This window comes from Balaenoptera physalus (genome assembly GCF_965194825.1).
Source record: "Balaenoptera physalus genome assembly, chromosome: 18".
In the NCBI taxonomy this organism is placed as follows: Eukaryota; Metazoa; Chordata; class Mammalia; order Artiodactyla; family Balaenopteridae; genus Balaenoptera; species Balaenoptera physalus.
The window spans coordinates 127,440-143,469 of NC_138899.1; the positions used below are offsets into that span (position 1 = coordinate 127,440).

Consider the following 16,030-nt stretch of genomic DNA (forward strand, 5'->3'; position numbering starts at 1 on the left):
AAACTCCCAAATAATCCCCACCTAGACAAACCATAGTCAAACCACTGGAAAACACTAAATAAATACGTAAATAAAAATCTTTAAAGCAGTAAGAAAATATAACACATGAGATCCCTGATCACCTGACTTCTAACCAAATACCTGGAGGCCAAGAAGGCAATGGATGACACTCAAAGTACTGAAAGAAAAAGGACAACCAAGAATTTTATATCCAGCAAAACTATCCCTTGAATATGAAGGTGAAATTAAGACATTATCAGGGACAAAAAAACTGAGAAATTTTGTTGCAGACTCACCTTACAAGAAATACTGAAGGAAGTTCATAAGGGTGAAAGAAGTGACCCCAGACAGTAATTCAAATCCACATGAAAAACAGAGTACCAGTAGAAGTGATTACATTTCATCTTTCTTCTCTTGACTGACTTAGAAAGCAATTGTATGAAACAGTATGATTAAGCCTAATGTATGTAGAAATGTAATGTTTACCACTAACGGCACAAAGGAAGTGGCAGGAGCAAAGCTGTACTGGGGTAAGGAAGCGACACCAGACAGTATCTCAAATCCACAAGGACAAATGAAGAGAACTTGAAATGGTAAAAAAGGTCAACATAACAAACGACATAAATATACACCTGCTCGCCTTTCTTCTCACAGCTTCTTTGAAAAATAACATTACACGCGGAAATAATCTTAACAACATATAACTGAGAGAATTTGTTGTTAGCAGACCTACCCAACAAGAAATACAAGGACACAAGATCAAATCCACAGGAACAAATAGAGTTTAGGCGAAGTAACCACATAAGTTAGGATAAGACAGTACAAATGTATTTTTGTCTGCAACCCTTCTCTACTTGCTCTTTTGAAATTGAGTTGGTGCCGTAAAGTAAGAAATATATTTGGTTTTTGTCTCTGGCTGCTGGCACAGGGCTCCTAAAAGCCCTGGGATTTCCTGAGTGAGAGGAGTGTCTTTTGTTAATGAGCCCCTTCTGATCGCACCCAATTTATGCCACTGGGGTGACTCAGAGTGGGGCTGGTTCCCAGGAAGACCGAGTGATGAGAGCACTGGAACTTTCAGGCCCACGCACGGACCTCCTGGGAGGGAGGCTGGAGCCTGAGCTCTATAAGAACTCTTGGAACAGTTAGCTTCAGAAGACTTCCGGGTTGGTGAACATACTGAGGTGCTGGGAGCGTGGTGCCCAGAGAAGGAATGGAGGCTCCACGCACTCCCACTCACGTACCCTGCCCTACGTATCTCTTCCATTTGGCTCTTCCTGAGTTGTATCATTTATAATAAGCAAAATGCTTTCCTGAATTCTGTGAGTCGTTTTGGCAAATGATCAAACCTTAGGAGGGGGTTGCGGGAGCCCCTGGTTTGTGGCCAGTCAGAAGTACAAGTGACCCAGGACTTGCGATTGGCATCTGGAGTGGGGAGGGGCAGTCTTGTGGGACGGGGCCCTTAACCTGTGAGGTCTGCACTAACACTGGGTAGTTAGTGTCAGAACTGAATGGACTTGTAGGACCCAGCTGGTGTCTGGAGAAGCAGAGAACTGGTTGTTAGTGTTGGAAAGTGCCCCAGTCAGTATTAATCCAAACTAGATTGGATAAAAGCTGTTCTGATGAAAAAGTGAAACTGAGAGAAAAATGTCTATCCTGATGAGCTGATTTGAAAATTTAATTAGAAAAGTGTCAGACTGGGAAACATTAAAAGTATTAATCATGCCATTAATTATCATTGGTTTTGACTCTTAGCTAGTAACTAACTAATAACTAGTAATAACTGTTCTGGGTTTGTGAGCACCCGGAAGAGCAAAATAAAATTAGCGGACTCTAGCTTTCCTCATGAGAACCCACCCACAGGAAGCTATCATTTGCTGCCGGTTCAGCAGATCGATGGATTAGGGGCATGGGCAGACACTGGAGCCCAGCTTCAGCAGGGCACCGGAGAGGGTCTCGCACGTCTTGGTGACTAGGATGGACGGCGTATGAGGACCGTTTAGGTGGATCAGTCACTGGCTGAACAACTTTAATCTGGAGGATTACTCTAGTAATACGTTAGTACCATGGACTTAGGGACTGAATGTGTGTCTGCCCCTAAATTCGTATCTTATGCCCTAACCGCCAGTGACTGTATTCGGAGAGAGGGCCTGTGAGGAAATAATAAAGGTTATGTGAGGGCATGAAGGTGAGGCCCTAAGACGGCGGGGCTGGTGCCCTTATACGAGACACTAGACCTAGCTCTCTGCCCTGTGAGGACACAGGGAGAAGGCAGCCGGGGAGAACCCACCCGCCTCCCAGGAACCCAACCAGCCGGCCGGCCAGCCTTAGAACCGGGAGAAAATACACCGCTGCTGTTTAAACCACCCAGGGCATGGCGTTTCGTTATGGCAGCCGGAGCAGACTAACGCAGTCAGGGAGCTATGTCTTTTACAATATTTTCATGGACAGCTAGTTAGATATCAAAGTCATACATATCAAATTTAACACAACTAAACAAGCTGGGGCCATAAATAATACAGATGCAGAACTGGGTGCCAAAATGAGTCTGATAGTCTGGAAAGGTAAACCAAACCTAACAAGACGAAATTCAAGCAAACAAGTTAAGGCAGCTAACTTTTACTGAGTGCTTTCTATGTGTCGGAAACTGATCAAAGTCTTTAACTGGAATTACCTCAATTACTCCTCACAGTTAAGCCTAGGTGTTAAGTGTTGCTATTATTCCTATTTTTCAAGAGGTACATAGCTCGCCAAGGTCACCAGGCAGTCTGGCTCCAGACCAGCCCTCTGCACCCCAGTGCACGCCGGCACTCCCACCACCTCTCCACACAGAGGTGGGGCGGCAGACAGCAGAAGCAGCCTGCACGAGAGAACGAGGCAAAGTAAAACCGACGGCAAATCCAGAAAGTCAACAGGAATAACAGCAATACTCTGCTCCCCAAAGTAACATGCTCTTAGGGCACACCAGTTAATACCAACACATTTAACACTGATATAAATCTACAACACTGGCAAACTCAGTCCTCAATCTGAATGATGAATTAAGCCACATAAATACCTTCTGGACATAAGCAGGATGTAAATAATGACTTTGCTCACGAATACTTTCCTTCCTACATGAGCATGTGGAAAACAGCTTCCACCCTATTCTGTTTCCTTAGCCTAACTTGCTAGTCCCCTTTTGTACTGGTTAAGATAAACTGCTAGGAAAAATCACTACACCAGCTTCTTTCCCTCTCACTTCCATAGTTATTTCACAATCATAAGCTACTAACATGATACATTATTCTTTTGTTCAGTTTATCAACCAAATGGCAGAGATAGTAATAATAAAATTTCGCTTTGCTTAATCAACCCGCTCTGCGCACCCTTTCATCAGCTGCGCTGCCGTGAAGTAAGCAGCCATCGCTTGGTCATGTTCACTCTCAACTGCGAAAGAATGCCCGTATGCGATCCAAGCCGGCCCGTAGGTCTTCTCCAGCGTCGTAGCTTTGCTAAAACAAGAGATTTCATTCGAGTGTGTAATATTCATTCTTAAATTGTTAGGTTAATTTTATGTAAGTTCACGGTTTCAAGGACATCAGAATTAATGAATGAGTTGTCAACATATTAAACACTAATGTGACATTTATGTTAATTCACTTGAAATAAAATGTTTAATAGTACAAGCAAATTTTTAAGTAATTTTAGGAGAGGTCCACAACTTCTTAGGTACTATAGTGGAACCCATTAGCTTTCTGTATAGAATTTACAAATATTACTTAATCCAGGAGCTTCATTTCAAAACCTGGTAGATAAACGGTGGTAGCAGCAACCACTTAATGAAGGCCTATTTTGTGCCTTATATGCATCACCTAATTCTCATAACCTTCAAGATAAATTACTATTTATATTTTAATGATAAGTATACTGAGGCTGGAAAGATTAAGTGACGTCCTACAGATGATTAAGAGATTCATGCTGGTTCCATGGACTGGACTATTTACATAGTCTTAACTAGTCTTCAACTAGGTGACCCACAATAAGGAATAAAAAGAACACATCACAAAACAGAAAATACAGAAGGTGAGATTCCCACGTCTTAGCATTTTATTTTCTAAGTTTTCTTTTACCCAAATGTTCCCTGTTTCATGCAGAATTCATCACTGAATAGGCACACTAAGTCAAAGAAGCATAGTTCAAAGGAGCTATTATAACGTGAATCATCCTGCTCCCGAAAAAAACACAAGCATCCCTTTTCTAAAATGCAACAGTCAACTAATCAGAGAGCTCGCCCTAATTTTTTCCTAGTGCAGGATCCTCTCCTGTCATCTTATCAATTTTCCTAACAATCCTGACATACAACTACATCATTCCCATTTTTACAGAAGAAAGGGAAGGTCGGAGAAATGAACTCTCCCAAGGAATTATAGCTAATAAGTAGCAGAATCTGGATTAGAATTCAAGTCTGTGTCCAAAGTTTATGAACTTTACCACAGATCCATTTTCTATTTTGTTCACAGGGAGGAAATCACAGGTATTATTAGACATTTTTCTGTACTTGTGTAATTGAGTAACACTGGTTAAGCAGCTTGATTGGGCTGCATGGAGTTCCTCAAGCTAAAACCACAGCAGATCCTTACATAAACCAGTTTACTATGCCAAGAATTCTGTTTTATAGTCACATTTAGTGACCCTAACCTCACATAAAGTGTCATGTAATTTCACAACTATTAACAAAAGAAGTCCTAAGAGTAAGAGGTTAATAGTATCTCTATAAATAAAAAAACTTTCGAAATACTTTGTATTATTCCCTGTTTTTTCATATTTATTCTCATTTATAAATAAAAGTTTAAATACATCATAAGCTCCTTGAGGACAAGGTCCATACCACTGACTACTTTTATCTCCTCTCATGGCATCTTATAAAGAGCAGGGTAAATAATGGATGCAACTGAATGGAATCTGAAGAAAACATTTATTCTTTCATACTGCTCTTAAAGTACTACTAATTACTGCATTAAAGCAGATGACCAAGAAATTACTTCCTATAGGTTCACTACAGAGGGAGGAAGACAATAAGTTCATACCTGAGATATCTTCTGGCATGTTCATTTTTATGACCGACCATGAGATAATAGCATCCCACTGCAAACCAAGACACCTAAAAAGTTGAAAACATACCGTGACCAAAGACGCTTAACCTTGAACCGGGAATCTGTAACAAGTCAGAGGTCCCAGCATATATTCTAGCTCAAGTCAGAAACTTCTCTGAGACAGGCTGTCTACTAAGGGTCCTGGATGAAAAGAGACCAGATTCTCTACAGCTCTTGCTCCAGGTGCTTCCCACTGCATCCCTGCAGCATCTGAATCTCTTCCTATTGCAACGCCAGCCTGAGTGCCAGCCTCCCACCTGCACTGTGTCTTCCCCGCCCCACCTTGGTTCTACAGATTCCACCTCTTTAGCTGACTTCTCTTGCACTGCTTTCGCCTCTTTATAAATTGTTTTCACACTGGTCAGGGGTGCAGATTCTTGTCTGAGACTTAAACCCTGACCCCTGACTTTTGTCTTTAAGGACATGGTTCCTGACTCCATTTTCAATTTCTAGGTCTTCATTCTGATCCATGGCAGTTTGGAAGACACAATGATTCAATTCAGTGCATAATTCAGTAAGTTATCATACATGTAATGTGAGAAAGCTACCAAGCAGTTATTAGCATTGCTTATGAGAGGTATGAGTATGACTTTCACTTTCAATATTTAATTTTTCTGTATGTTAGCTATTTCAAAATAATAAGCATATATAATTTCTGTAAGCATAAAAAATAAAGATTTTTAAGTTATAGACTAAACAAATATACTCTCATGAATTGAAAAAGTGAATGTTGCTTCTAATTATCATAAGCACTAGGAGATTCTGCTCCAACACCTTAAAATAAAGCATTATTTGCTTGAATTTAAATTTAGCCTCTGTCTAAACACCTGTTAAGTATTTTCTTAAAGTTCAGGTAAGAAAAAAGACACTATATAAGGGGAAAAAAAGTTTATATTTACTTACAGGATTACTAGGATATAAATCCACCAATTTATGAGAAAGATAGAAAAGTTCTACATTAGAGAAAAAGAAAAAAAAGAATAAAATTATTCACAGCAAATGAACTTTAAGATACGAGTTTCCCCAGTTACAGCTCTTCGCAATCATATAAATCTTGTTCTCGCAGCAATGATTTCATACTTTTCTTTCTTCCTGGACACAAAATCCATTTGCCTAATGCCATATAGAAACTCCACGGAGCAGATACTACGGCTGTTTCACGTACCCCCACCTCCAATCCCTCACCCCACTCCAGGCACTAAGTGGGCGCTGAGCGCTTATCGAGTGACTAGCGGCCTGGATGAGAGGCACACAACAAAGCACTCCACGTGCTGAAGAGGCTATTTCAAAGGGCCTCGCCTGTCTTAAAGCCCAGGTTTCTTACTCCACGGGCCTATTACAGACCGTCTCAACCACCCACAGCCAATCTGGTTGACCAAAGTCTCCCGTTTATCGAATCAGCAAGATGATTTGCTCCCGAGTAACACAAAGCCCCGGCATGTCCCAACGACGTCTCCTAGGGCTCAACAGGCCAGGGCGGCTAGAGAGCCGGCACCTCCAGCAAACTTCCAGGAGACGTGATGCCGCTGGTCCACAGACCACACCTGGAGCAGCAGGGGCCCCAGAGCTGGGCTGCCTGGCTAGCTTTCCTCCTGACTGAGCTGACGAGTCAGTTCAGAAGATTTAAGGGCAAATACAGTCCAAACCCTCTAAATGTTTCTAGAATATGGAAAACGTGAGTAAAAAATCTGCCCCCTTCCAATTTCTAAACAGTTACTGACTCTTGCCATACCAGCTTTCTTATGGATTTTACAAGAAAAAGAAAAAAGGCAAAACTGCCACCCAATGCTCTAAAGCTAACATACCTTGGAGCACAAATTACATTTGAGAAAGGGAAGCAGGAATTAGGGATATAGAAACAGTGTGTTCTGCTGAGATAACAGAAGAGACTGCTGGTTACTTTGATAAGCATTTCTTCCCCCAGTTGTTAACCTGCAATCTGAATTATCCAGGATTTGTGAGACAAAATTTCCAGAGTTACAGAATATTTTTTGTCTTAAAAATTGTTATTTTAATTTAAAAAAATTCTTACCATTTGCTTTATTCAGCTCCACAAGTGTCCCTATATGTACAGGTAAACAATTTGCATGGAAAGGGTCTTTTTCCATCACTCTGAAAGTTAAAGAAACACACTATGTACGTACGTACAAACAGTATGTAAGCACACTCACTGCAATTGGCTGTGCTTATGCAAACAGTCGTCACCACGTCACATACACTGCTGTGGGCTACAATACGTTTTTACTTTCTTTTTAACCCCATTATCTTCAGACTTGCTCAGTTAAGGCGATGATTAGGTTTAAATGAAAGGGAAAATCCTGATTTATTCAGAAGCAATACAAATAAACATCACCACATACATTTACTTTAAACTAACAGAACTGTACCACATAAAATTAGTGGTCTAATTATTTAGAAGGATCAAAAATAATATGACATATTAAATGAATCCTAACTATCTGTCAATTAAAATTTTTGTGAATTCAAGGATTTTAAGCAACCCCAAAGATCCATTAAAAAACAGTCCATGTAAAGGACAAGCGTGAACTACGCACATGGAGAGACCGCTGCTGGGGGAGGAGGCACGGCCAGTCAGTGCGCCTGACACCCAGTACCTAGAGGGTTTTATTAGCCTCTGCTTTAACAAGGAACGGACTTTATAAAACTATGTGCCAGACAGTGTTCTCAAACTTGCAAATTATCTCCTGGGAGGGACACGGATACTCCCGAGTTAATAGAAGAAAGCAACAAATGTGCATATACCTGTGTCAGTAAATCGCTCTTTTGAGATGACACCCACCCTCCCCCATCCCATACTCTGCAAATGGAAAAGGCAGCTTAAATGATCATCCATCAGTTTGACATTATTCAGAAAGCAGGTCCCACACATTTCTCATGTAAAATGGACTAAACTCTACGTTCCTGCACAAAAATAAGTGGATGTACTTACACAGATGTCAGCTTGTAGCACATTTTAAAATCACAGTTATAATAATGTCTTTCAGCTAAAGACACGACCACATCCAGATTCTCCTGCAAACCATCTACAGACTCGGGGATGACAGTTTCACTAGGTTTATTATACTGAAACAGAGAAATGCAAACATGACTCAGTGTGCAGCACCGAATCAAAAGGCAGACTCAACTTGGCCCGAGTGTTTCAAAGTTTAACACAATGACACCTGTGAGATGCTCGAAACTTTTCTAACTTCAAGTATCATCAGTACTCCTCTCAGCAAGTCTAATTCTCTTCTCAATTTTATCACAGAATTCCATGGTAGGAAGTATTTTACAAAATAGTAGTTCAGGAAGCATGAGGAAAAAAATCCTCATTTTCACACATCATTGATTATCTGATAGTTCAATCTTTTAAAAGTATGAGTTGTTCCTGGGAGGAAGACAGATATTTTGGGAAGCTTTTTCAGGAATCACATCATATATTTTAAATAATCTATATCTGTTCTTGCAAATGTGCTAAACTAATACAAATTAATTTCTAAATTCTTAACCTGTGAAAGAATAGAGGCCAAATTTAATGAAATAAGATGCTTATACAAAGCAAATACTAACTTTGTGTTTTTACTTACCTTTTTCAATTTGTTCTCAAATAGAAAACGTAGCAATTCCTGTTCTTCAGTACAGAGCTTGCTAAGAGGTAGTGATTCAAGAAGTTCTTTTTCTAAAAAATGTTGAGAAAAAAGGAACGTCCTCACAGTATTTATGGGGAAAAAAAATCAGCAATGAAAAATATTCTTCTATAGTTCCTGGTTTAAGTAAATTGAGCTCAAAAGAGAAAATAACAAGATAGAATGAACTGGAGAAAACTAAGACAGCGGTTCCAGACCCAGGTAATAAGAATCACCTTGCGGGCTCTGCATGAACCTGCCAGGCAATACTAGTCATCACCAGACTTGAGAACCACCAAGCCACTTTCCCAGCCTCAGCACTACGGACACCGTGGGGACAATTCTCTGCCGTGCTGGCTGTCCTACGCACTGCAGGACGTTCGCAGGACCTCTGGCCTCTACCCACTAGATGCCAGCAGCAACCTCCCATGCCCTACCCACCGGCAAATTGTGACAATGAAACTCTCCCCAGATACCGCCAAATGTCCTCTAGGGGGCAAAATCACCCTGGTTGAGAACCACGCATTAGGCTAAAATGTCTGAATGCCATGAATACAACATCTCCACTTTCTCTGTTTCTCTTGTTTATCCACCTCACACCACTGGCAACATACTAGGTCAATGGTTCTCAGCCTCTGATGGACCTTAGGATCATCTGGGAGCTGTAAACCATCTGATGCCAGGGCCCCACCACCAGATTCTGATTCGACTGGTCTGGAGTTAGGACCGGCACAATGATGTTTTTAAACCTCCTGGGGGTTTACGGTGCAGCCATGTTGGAAATCACTGAATCAGATCCTGAATTCTTTACAACTTTAAATCGCTCATGCCATCACAATCCCCGAAGATTCTGACTGCAAGAAGCACCGCACAATACTGCACTTTGCCACGTGCTTCATGTTTGAAGATGTGAAGGAAGTTAATAGGTTTACTTAAACCTGTACATAAGAGCCTGCACTTGACTCTACAGATTTCAGGAAAAAAAAAAAAAATCCAAACAGTATTAATTGTGCTAAACATAAAAACACCTGGGTTTCCAAACCTTCTTGGGCTGTCAACATGTGGTGTGATGTTAAAAGATCAAATGCTTCAAAGCAGTAGACGTCAAGCTTCAAAGCTTCTTTATAGCTGTAAGTAGCGAGGGTTCGGTTATCTAGAGCATCATAGATTTTTCCTCGTAAGAGACAAATAGAACTCTTTATCTGTTGGAAAAATGATGAGTGACATACTAAGTCAGCACTACTGAAATTAATTTCTTATCAAAAATCATATATTGTCTGAAGGCTAAGACTCTTTTTTTTTTTTTTACATCTAAAAGGATGTGCTCCATCCAATCTCAGACACAATATAAATTAATAGGAACATAAAAGCAAAGTAAAACTGCTCTCATCTATCTTCCTTAGGCTCTCCTCACTTCAACAAACCTTTATAACTCGCTTACACCTTACTGCTACTTTGTTCATTACTTGGTCTGTCTCAAATAGGGTAATGATTTAGAGACAGCATACAGAGCACACGTATATTAAATCAAACACGAAGACCGTTTGACAGGTAGATCTCAATGAACGAACCTTAGTAAATATTAGAAAACCGGCAGCAATGCAGCACAGGGGTTAGGAGCATGGCCTTTGGGAACTGGACAGACCTGAGCTCAAATCCCAGCTGTGACACTTACGAGTGACCCTGGACAATGCTCTAACCTCTCGTGACTCAGTTTCCTCCCCTCATCTAACTCACAGGCTCTGTAAGGATCAGAGGTGGTACCATCTGTAGGCAGCACATGGTAAGCTGTTCACACAGCAGCCACTTCACTAGTACCATTAACAGGAGGATGTAGAAATCTGATTTATGTTCCAGATTCTGAACCTCAAAAAACAAATAAGTGAGCTTAAAGATGGTCCAGAGATGCAGCTAAAATTGGTAATGGGGACTTCCCTGGTGGCACAGTGGTTAAGAATCTGCCTGCCATTGCAGGGGACATGGGTTCGAGCCCTGGCCTGGGAAGATCCCACATGCCACGGAGCAAACTAAGCCCGAGAGCCACAACTACTGAAGCCCTCGCGCCTAGAGCCCGTGCTCCGCAACAAGAGAAGCCCATGCACCACAACCAAGTGTAGCCCCCGCTCGCCGCAACTAGAGAAAGCCTGTGTGCAGCAACGAAGACCCAACGCAGCCAAAAATAAATAAACAAACAAACAAATAAATAAAAATTGCCGTCTCTCAAACCACTAAAAAAATAAATAAATAAAATTGGTAATGGGATTCATCATAAAATCACAATTCAAAGATAGTAGAGGACATTATGCGAGAATCTTAGACCTATGCAGTATCCTATGAGTTATTAAAAAAAGTAAACTCATAAAATAAATAATGCATTACAAATAAATCATGTATTTCTTAGCAGTTAATGGATAAGAGGTCCAAGAATAATGATAATCCTCAACTCCCTCATAAACGTATTTCTTCACAAAAAAATGTGCTTCTTAAAAAGAAAAAACCTAAGAATGTATAGTATTCCCACCTTCTTGAGACGAACAGTAGAGTAACCAAGTTCCTTCACAGACATGTTATAAAGAACAACTGGGAAATGGGGGATTGGTGGGTAACAGCTATAGGGTACAGGGTTTCTCGCTGAAGTAAAAAAAAAATGTTCTCAAACTGACTGTGGTAAGGGTTGTACAGCTCAACCAATATATTAAAAACCGAGGTACTAGGCACTTCAAATGCATGAGTTGCATGCTATGTGAATTACATCTCAAGAAAGCTGTTAAAAAAAAAAAAAAGAGTAACAGTCCAGATTAGCAATCTGACCGAGGATGTTATTGATCATGTTACATTGTATCAGTGTAATCTCTGCCAGCAAGGAGTTTGCAATTTTATGCAGGTAGGAAGTATACAAACTGAAATACACGAAATAACATACACCTAACACCACAGCACTCCCTGGAAAGAAACAGTCTAATGTAATCAAGGTTCCTTGGGGGTAAGTACAAAACACTGTTGAAATACAGTAAGAAGGGAAAATATTATTCCACCTGTGGGGAGGAGTTTAAGGTATCAAATGTAAGAAGAAAGAGCTTAAGTCTGCCTATTTCAGATTCAAGCATCTGAGGACACAATTACAACTTCTAACTGATGGCCCAGAAATGTCTCAGAATCTTCTTGGGTTGGGGAAATTCAGTAAGTTGGCAATCAAACTATTTTAACATGATTGTACTCAAGTAAAAGAAGGCGATTTACATTTGCCCTATCATGTGGGCAATTCTTACTGATGTTACGGAAGCATGGTTATTGCAGTATTACTTACTGAGGACTGTGACATTTCCCAGTCACTGGAGGGGTCTTTCAAGCTACTTTCATCCTTCAAGCATTTCTCAAACAGTCTTTTGTTGATCGGCTCCTCCATATCAAGAATATCAAGAGCCTGCTGATGTTCTTTTGCAGCAAACTGTGTAGAAAACAGAAACAGCGTTTGTCAACCATGACTTCTGATGCTAGATACACCATCGAAGTAGATTTTAAAAGGGTAATAAATATTATACCCACTCATTACTTAAATTTAAAATATCTAAAGTAGAATTTTCTTCATGCATATGAGCTTTTAGTAAATGGAATCAGTATTTTGTATTCTCACACTCATGGGAGGGATGTGTAACATTCACTTCATTAAACCTTTATCAAATAAAACAAACTGAGGGCACACTTACATGGCATCTAGCTGCAAGGTAGCGACACGCTTCATACAACTAGGAAAGAAATTAATCTATTAAAAAAGTGATCAAGATAACATGCATCTTCAATCAAAAAGAAAACCATAACCACGAAGTGAAGAAAGCCATTTTCATAATTCCTCTTTTACTCTCGCAGAGGAAAAAAAACAGTCTTTTTAACCCATATTCATCATGAACCTACTGTTTACCAGTCACCGAGGATTCAAAAAGGAATAGAGACCTGCCCTCAAGGAGGTTGTGGCAGGGGAGACATAAACACAGCACATAGTTTCTTTCATAAACTATGAAAGAGTCGCATAAAAAATACTAACCAGTTGAATAAGAAAACATCTCCAGGGGAGAGGGTAACTTAGGAGTTGGTCAGCATTCCAGCACTGAGTCTGAATAACTGTCACACATCTAAGGAACTGCAAGCAGTCAGCATGACTGGATACACATTCCATGCACTGATGGTGGTGGTGGGTCAGACACAGACTGGAGAGAAATCAAGAAGCACCTGGGGTGCCTATGAATGCATCTGACTTTATCCTGTAGGCAATAGGAAATCACTGAGTTACACTGTGAGTGATGTGATCAGACCTGTTTTAGGAAGACCACCCTTTGACAGTTTAAAAGATGAACTGGAGACAAGGAAGGTGGGGTGTGGGAAAGATGTTACTGGAGAAAAGAGAACGGAGAGAGGCTAAAACAACAAAACAGACAAATTACAGGCCTGACGTGTGTGAATGGTATTGAGATGGAAAGGTCTATCCATACTTTCAGAGCTATTTAGGAAACAGAATTTTCAAAACTTAGTGATTAGATAGTGGGGTGGGGGGAGGAAAAAACAAAGTGACCGAGACTAGGAATAAGAAATTTTCTCTTGGACTTCCCTGGCAGTCCAGTGGTTAAGACTCTGAGCTTCTAATGCAAGGGGCGCAGGTTTGATCCCTGGTCAGGGAACTAGGATCCCTCATGCCACGCGGCGCAGCCAAACAACAAAAAAAGTGTACACAATAAATTTTCTCTTTACATTTAATATGAAAAATTGAATCCTTAAAAACATTTTGACATAAAAAGAACATATACCTAAAATACTAATCTAATAACATTTTTAAAAAGCTTTAAGGTTCATACAATCACTTACTTTGTCCAGTTTTCGTGACCGAAGTGCATGAGCTGCTCTATGATATTGGGCTGTCAGGTAAAGACACTGAGCCAACCAGTAAATGTCCTGGGGTTCCTCTGGAGGGAAAATTACATAAATGGTCAGAGGTGCAAGGTAAAGTAGAAAGATTTTTAAGGATAGAGAAATCAGAAAAAAAAATTAGAACCTGTCACTTACCATGAGAGAGTGAGGCTACTTTATCCGCCCAAAACAGAGCACTCTGATACTGTTGCTGTGTCCAAAAACAGAAAAAAAGCGGTAATTGCCCTGTTACTTCAATAGTTTTACACAGACAGATAATATTATTAGAATGCTATATAATAAATCAACATCTCAGGACAATAATTTTTTACGTGTAGTAAAAGGTCTATTAATCATATCTCTATCTTATATCTCAGGTAGGTGAGTTTTAGTTCAATGGTGCAATAAAAATACTATTGGAAGACCTTTGATATATACAGTTGAAGAAGGTAGTTTTTTTTAACTTATACATTGCAAAATTATATCAGCAGGTATCTAAAGAAGTAGATAACTTAAGTGATCATTTTGCAACATCCAGCCATTAGTAAGGTTCTCAGTCTTTGCCTCAGTCCTCCTGGATGCAAACCAGCAACTCTGTCGCCAGTCAATTTGGGAGGAGGAATGCTTCTGGGACGGTTACAAATCGGCTCAATGTTAGTGCCTGGAGGGTGGAACCAGGCCTGTCTCCTTCCTCACTGCATCCCCAGAGCCAGAGAAAAAGTGCGCAGGAAGCATTTATTCAATTCAGCTGACTTATGGCAAACCAAAATACAGCCCTTCAGCGTGCTGCAAACATTCAGCTGCTACACTGCACATCGAACAGTTCACAGTGAACACCCTTTTCTCTCCCCTTCTTGGTTTCCAATTTATTGGGAGAGCATACATTTTACAAAAACTAAGTGACATCGCAGATTAAACTGATGCTGCTGATTCTGGAAACATTTCTTTCCCTTAAACACTGTTTGCTGTTCATTCAAGAGTAGTGCAGGGAATGAAAGTGTAGTTAACAGGAACTTTTTAAAGTACTGATTTTGAGACTACAGATTTGTTTTTATCTTTATTCAGTTAAATTCAGCCAAATAAGAATGACAACTAAAGTTCTCAAAAATTTTCTATCAGCTAGCTAAATTCAAAGGCCACCCCGCAACTTTCCTCCTAAGATAATTCTTCAACTTCCACTTAGCACGAAGCATGTACTGAGCACCTCTGTGGCCGGGGTGGGCCGGCTGCGGAGCGGGGCTGAACACGTGTAAGGCTCGCCGCGCGCATTAGTGGCTTCACGCTCAGCGTTCCTCAGCCTCCCGGCTGCAGAGGGCGGGGGGCTCGACCCCTCCCTTCGGGGGCTTTACCCCGAACCAAAGCCCAGGCCCTTAGGACCGCGCGCCGCCAAGACCCCGACAGCAGCCGCCCCTGCTGCCTCCCGAGTCCCGGCCCGCGCTCCACGGATCGGGCCGCCCACCTGGTCCAGGTACTGCCGGACGCGCTTCCGCAGCCGCTCCAGGTTCATGGCTGCGTGGCCGGGGTCCGGCGCGCGCCCGCCCTCCTGCTGCCCGCCGGGCAGACCCGGCCCCCGCGCCGCCACCGCCCCGCGCCCCAGGCCCGGGACCGACCCCAGCGGACCGCGCGCGCTGCCCGGAAACTTCCGCTCCGGCCCGGCCCCGCCCCGGAAGTGCTCCGCCACCGCGTCCCCCCCTGGCGACGGAAACGGGCTTCGCGCCGTTAGTGCCGAGGCTCTCTCCTGGCCCTTGGGTGGCCGGGGCTCTCGTGCGGCCGCAGACGCCTTTCCTCTGCGACTCTGGCCGCCGCGGACGCGCAGCCAGTAACGTGTCCGAGCGCGGTTCGCTAAGTAGCTCGTTCGGAGTCGGGAGCTTGGCAGCTACGGCCCCGCGGGTTCCGTGGTTCCAAGGGTGACTCGTGTTTCCCGTGTAAAAACGGCGGTAACCACCTCAGAGGCTGGTTGTGCGGACCGGTGGGCGCACACGCCGCCCCGGCACGTGATGTAGAAGTTCTGCCTGTGGTCGCCATGGCCAAGTGTCCCTTTCAGATTGTCCTTTGGCAAAGCCCAGAGGCTCATTCCTCAACCTCAGGTAGAGAGAGGAACCTCTGACCCAAAACGAGTAAGAACTGGAAAAGCGGGGCTATTAAAACCCTGGATCCATACAGTGGAATATTATTCAGCAGCAACAGTGAATGAGCTGTTGACACATGTATGAACCTTATGCTGAGTGAGAGAGGCCAACCGCAGAGGACCTCATGTTGTATGATTCCGTTGACAGATTCTCTCATTGACCAAAGTCTGCCCAGGCTCCCCGAACTTTTTTCAGCTAGGCCTGGCTTTTGGACTTCCACGTTCCTTTCTGCATTGTCCAATTT

General features: G+C 42.1%; 1 protein-coding gene across 4 annotated transcripts in view; it reads right to left on the reverse strand.

The window, feature by feature from the left end:
• The window catches only part of CDC16 (cell division cycle 16), a 28,325-nt gene extending 13,012 nt beyond the window's left edge, over positions 1-15,313 (reverse strand). For 2 of the 4 annotated variants that reach the window (XM_082435218.1, XM_082435219.1), the window contains exons 1-12: positions 15,117-15,312; positions 13,814-13,868; positions 13,616-13,713; positions 12,466-12,504; positions 12,066-12,206; positions 9,801-9,960; positions 8,720-8,811; positions 8,083-8,216; positions 7,165-7,244; positions 6,036-6,085; positions 5,067-5,140; positions 3,366-3,491 (exon numbers count right to left, since the gene is read on the reverse strand). In XM_082435218.1, coding sequence (XP_082291344.1) covers positions 3,366-3,491; positions 5,067-5,140; positions 6,036-6,085; positions 7,165-7,244; positions 8,083-8,216; positions 8,720-8,811; positions 9,801-9,960; positions 12,066-12,206; positions 12,466-12,504; positions 13,616-13,713; positions 13,814-13,868; positions 15,117-15,164 — 1,097 coding nt within the window. In that variant the 5' untranslated portion in view covers positions 15,165-15,312. Of the gene's footprint in view, positions 1-3,365; positions 3,492-5,066; positions 5,141-6,035; positions 6,086-7,164; positions 7,245-8,082; positions 8,217-8,719; positions 8,812-9,800; positions 9,961-12,065; positions 12,207-12,465; positions 12,505-12,800; positions 13,018-13,615; positions 13,714-13,813; positions 13,869-15,116 lie in introns of those variants that run through there. The other 2 variants (XM_082435220.1, XM_082435221.1) reach the window with 2 other exon arrangements.
• Between the last annotated feature and the right edge of the window lie 717 nt (positions 15,314-16,030).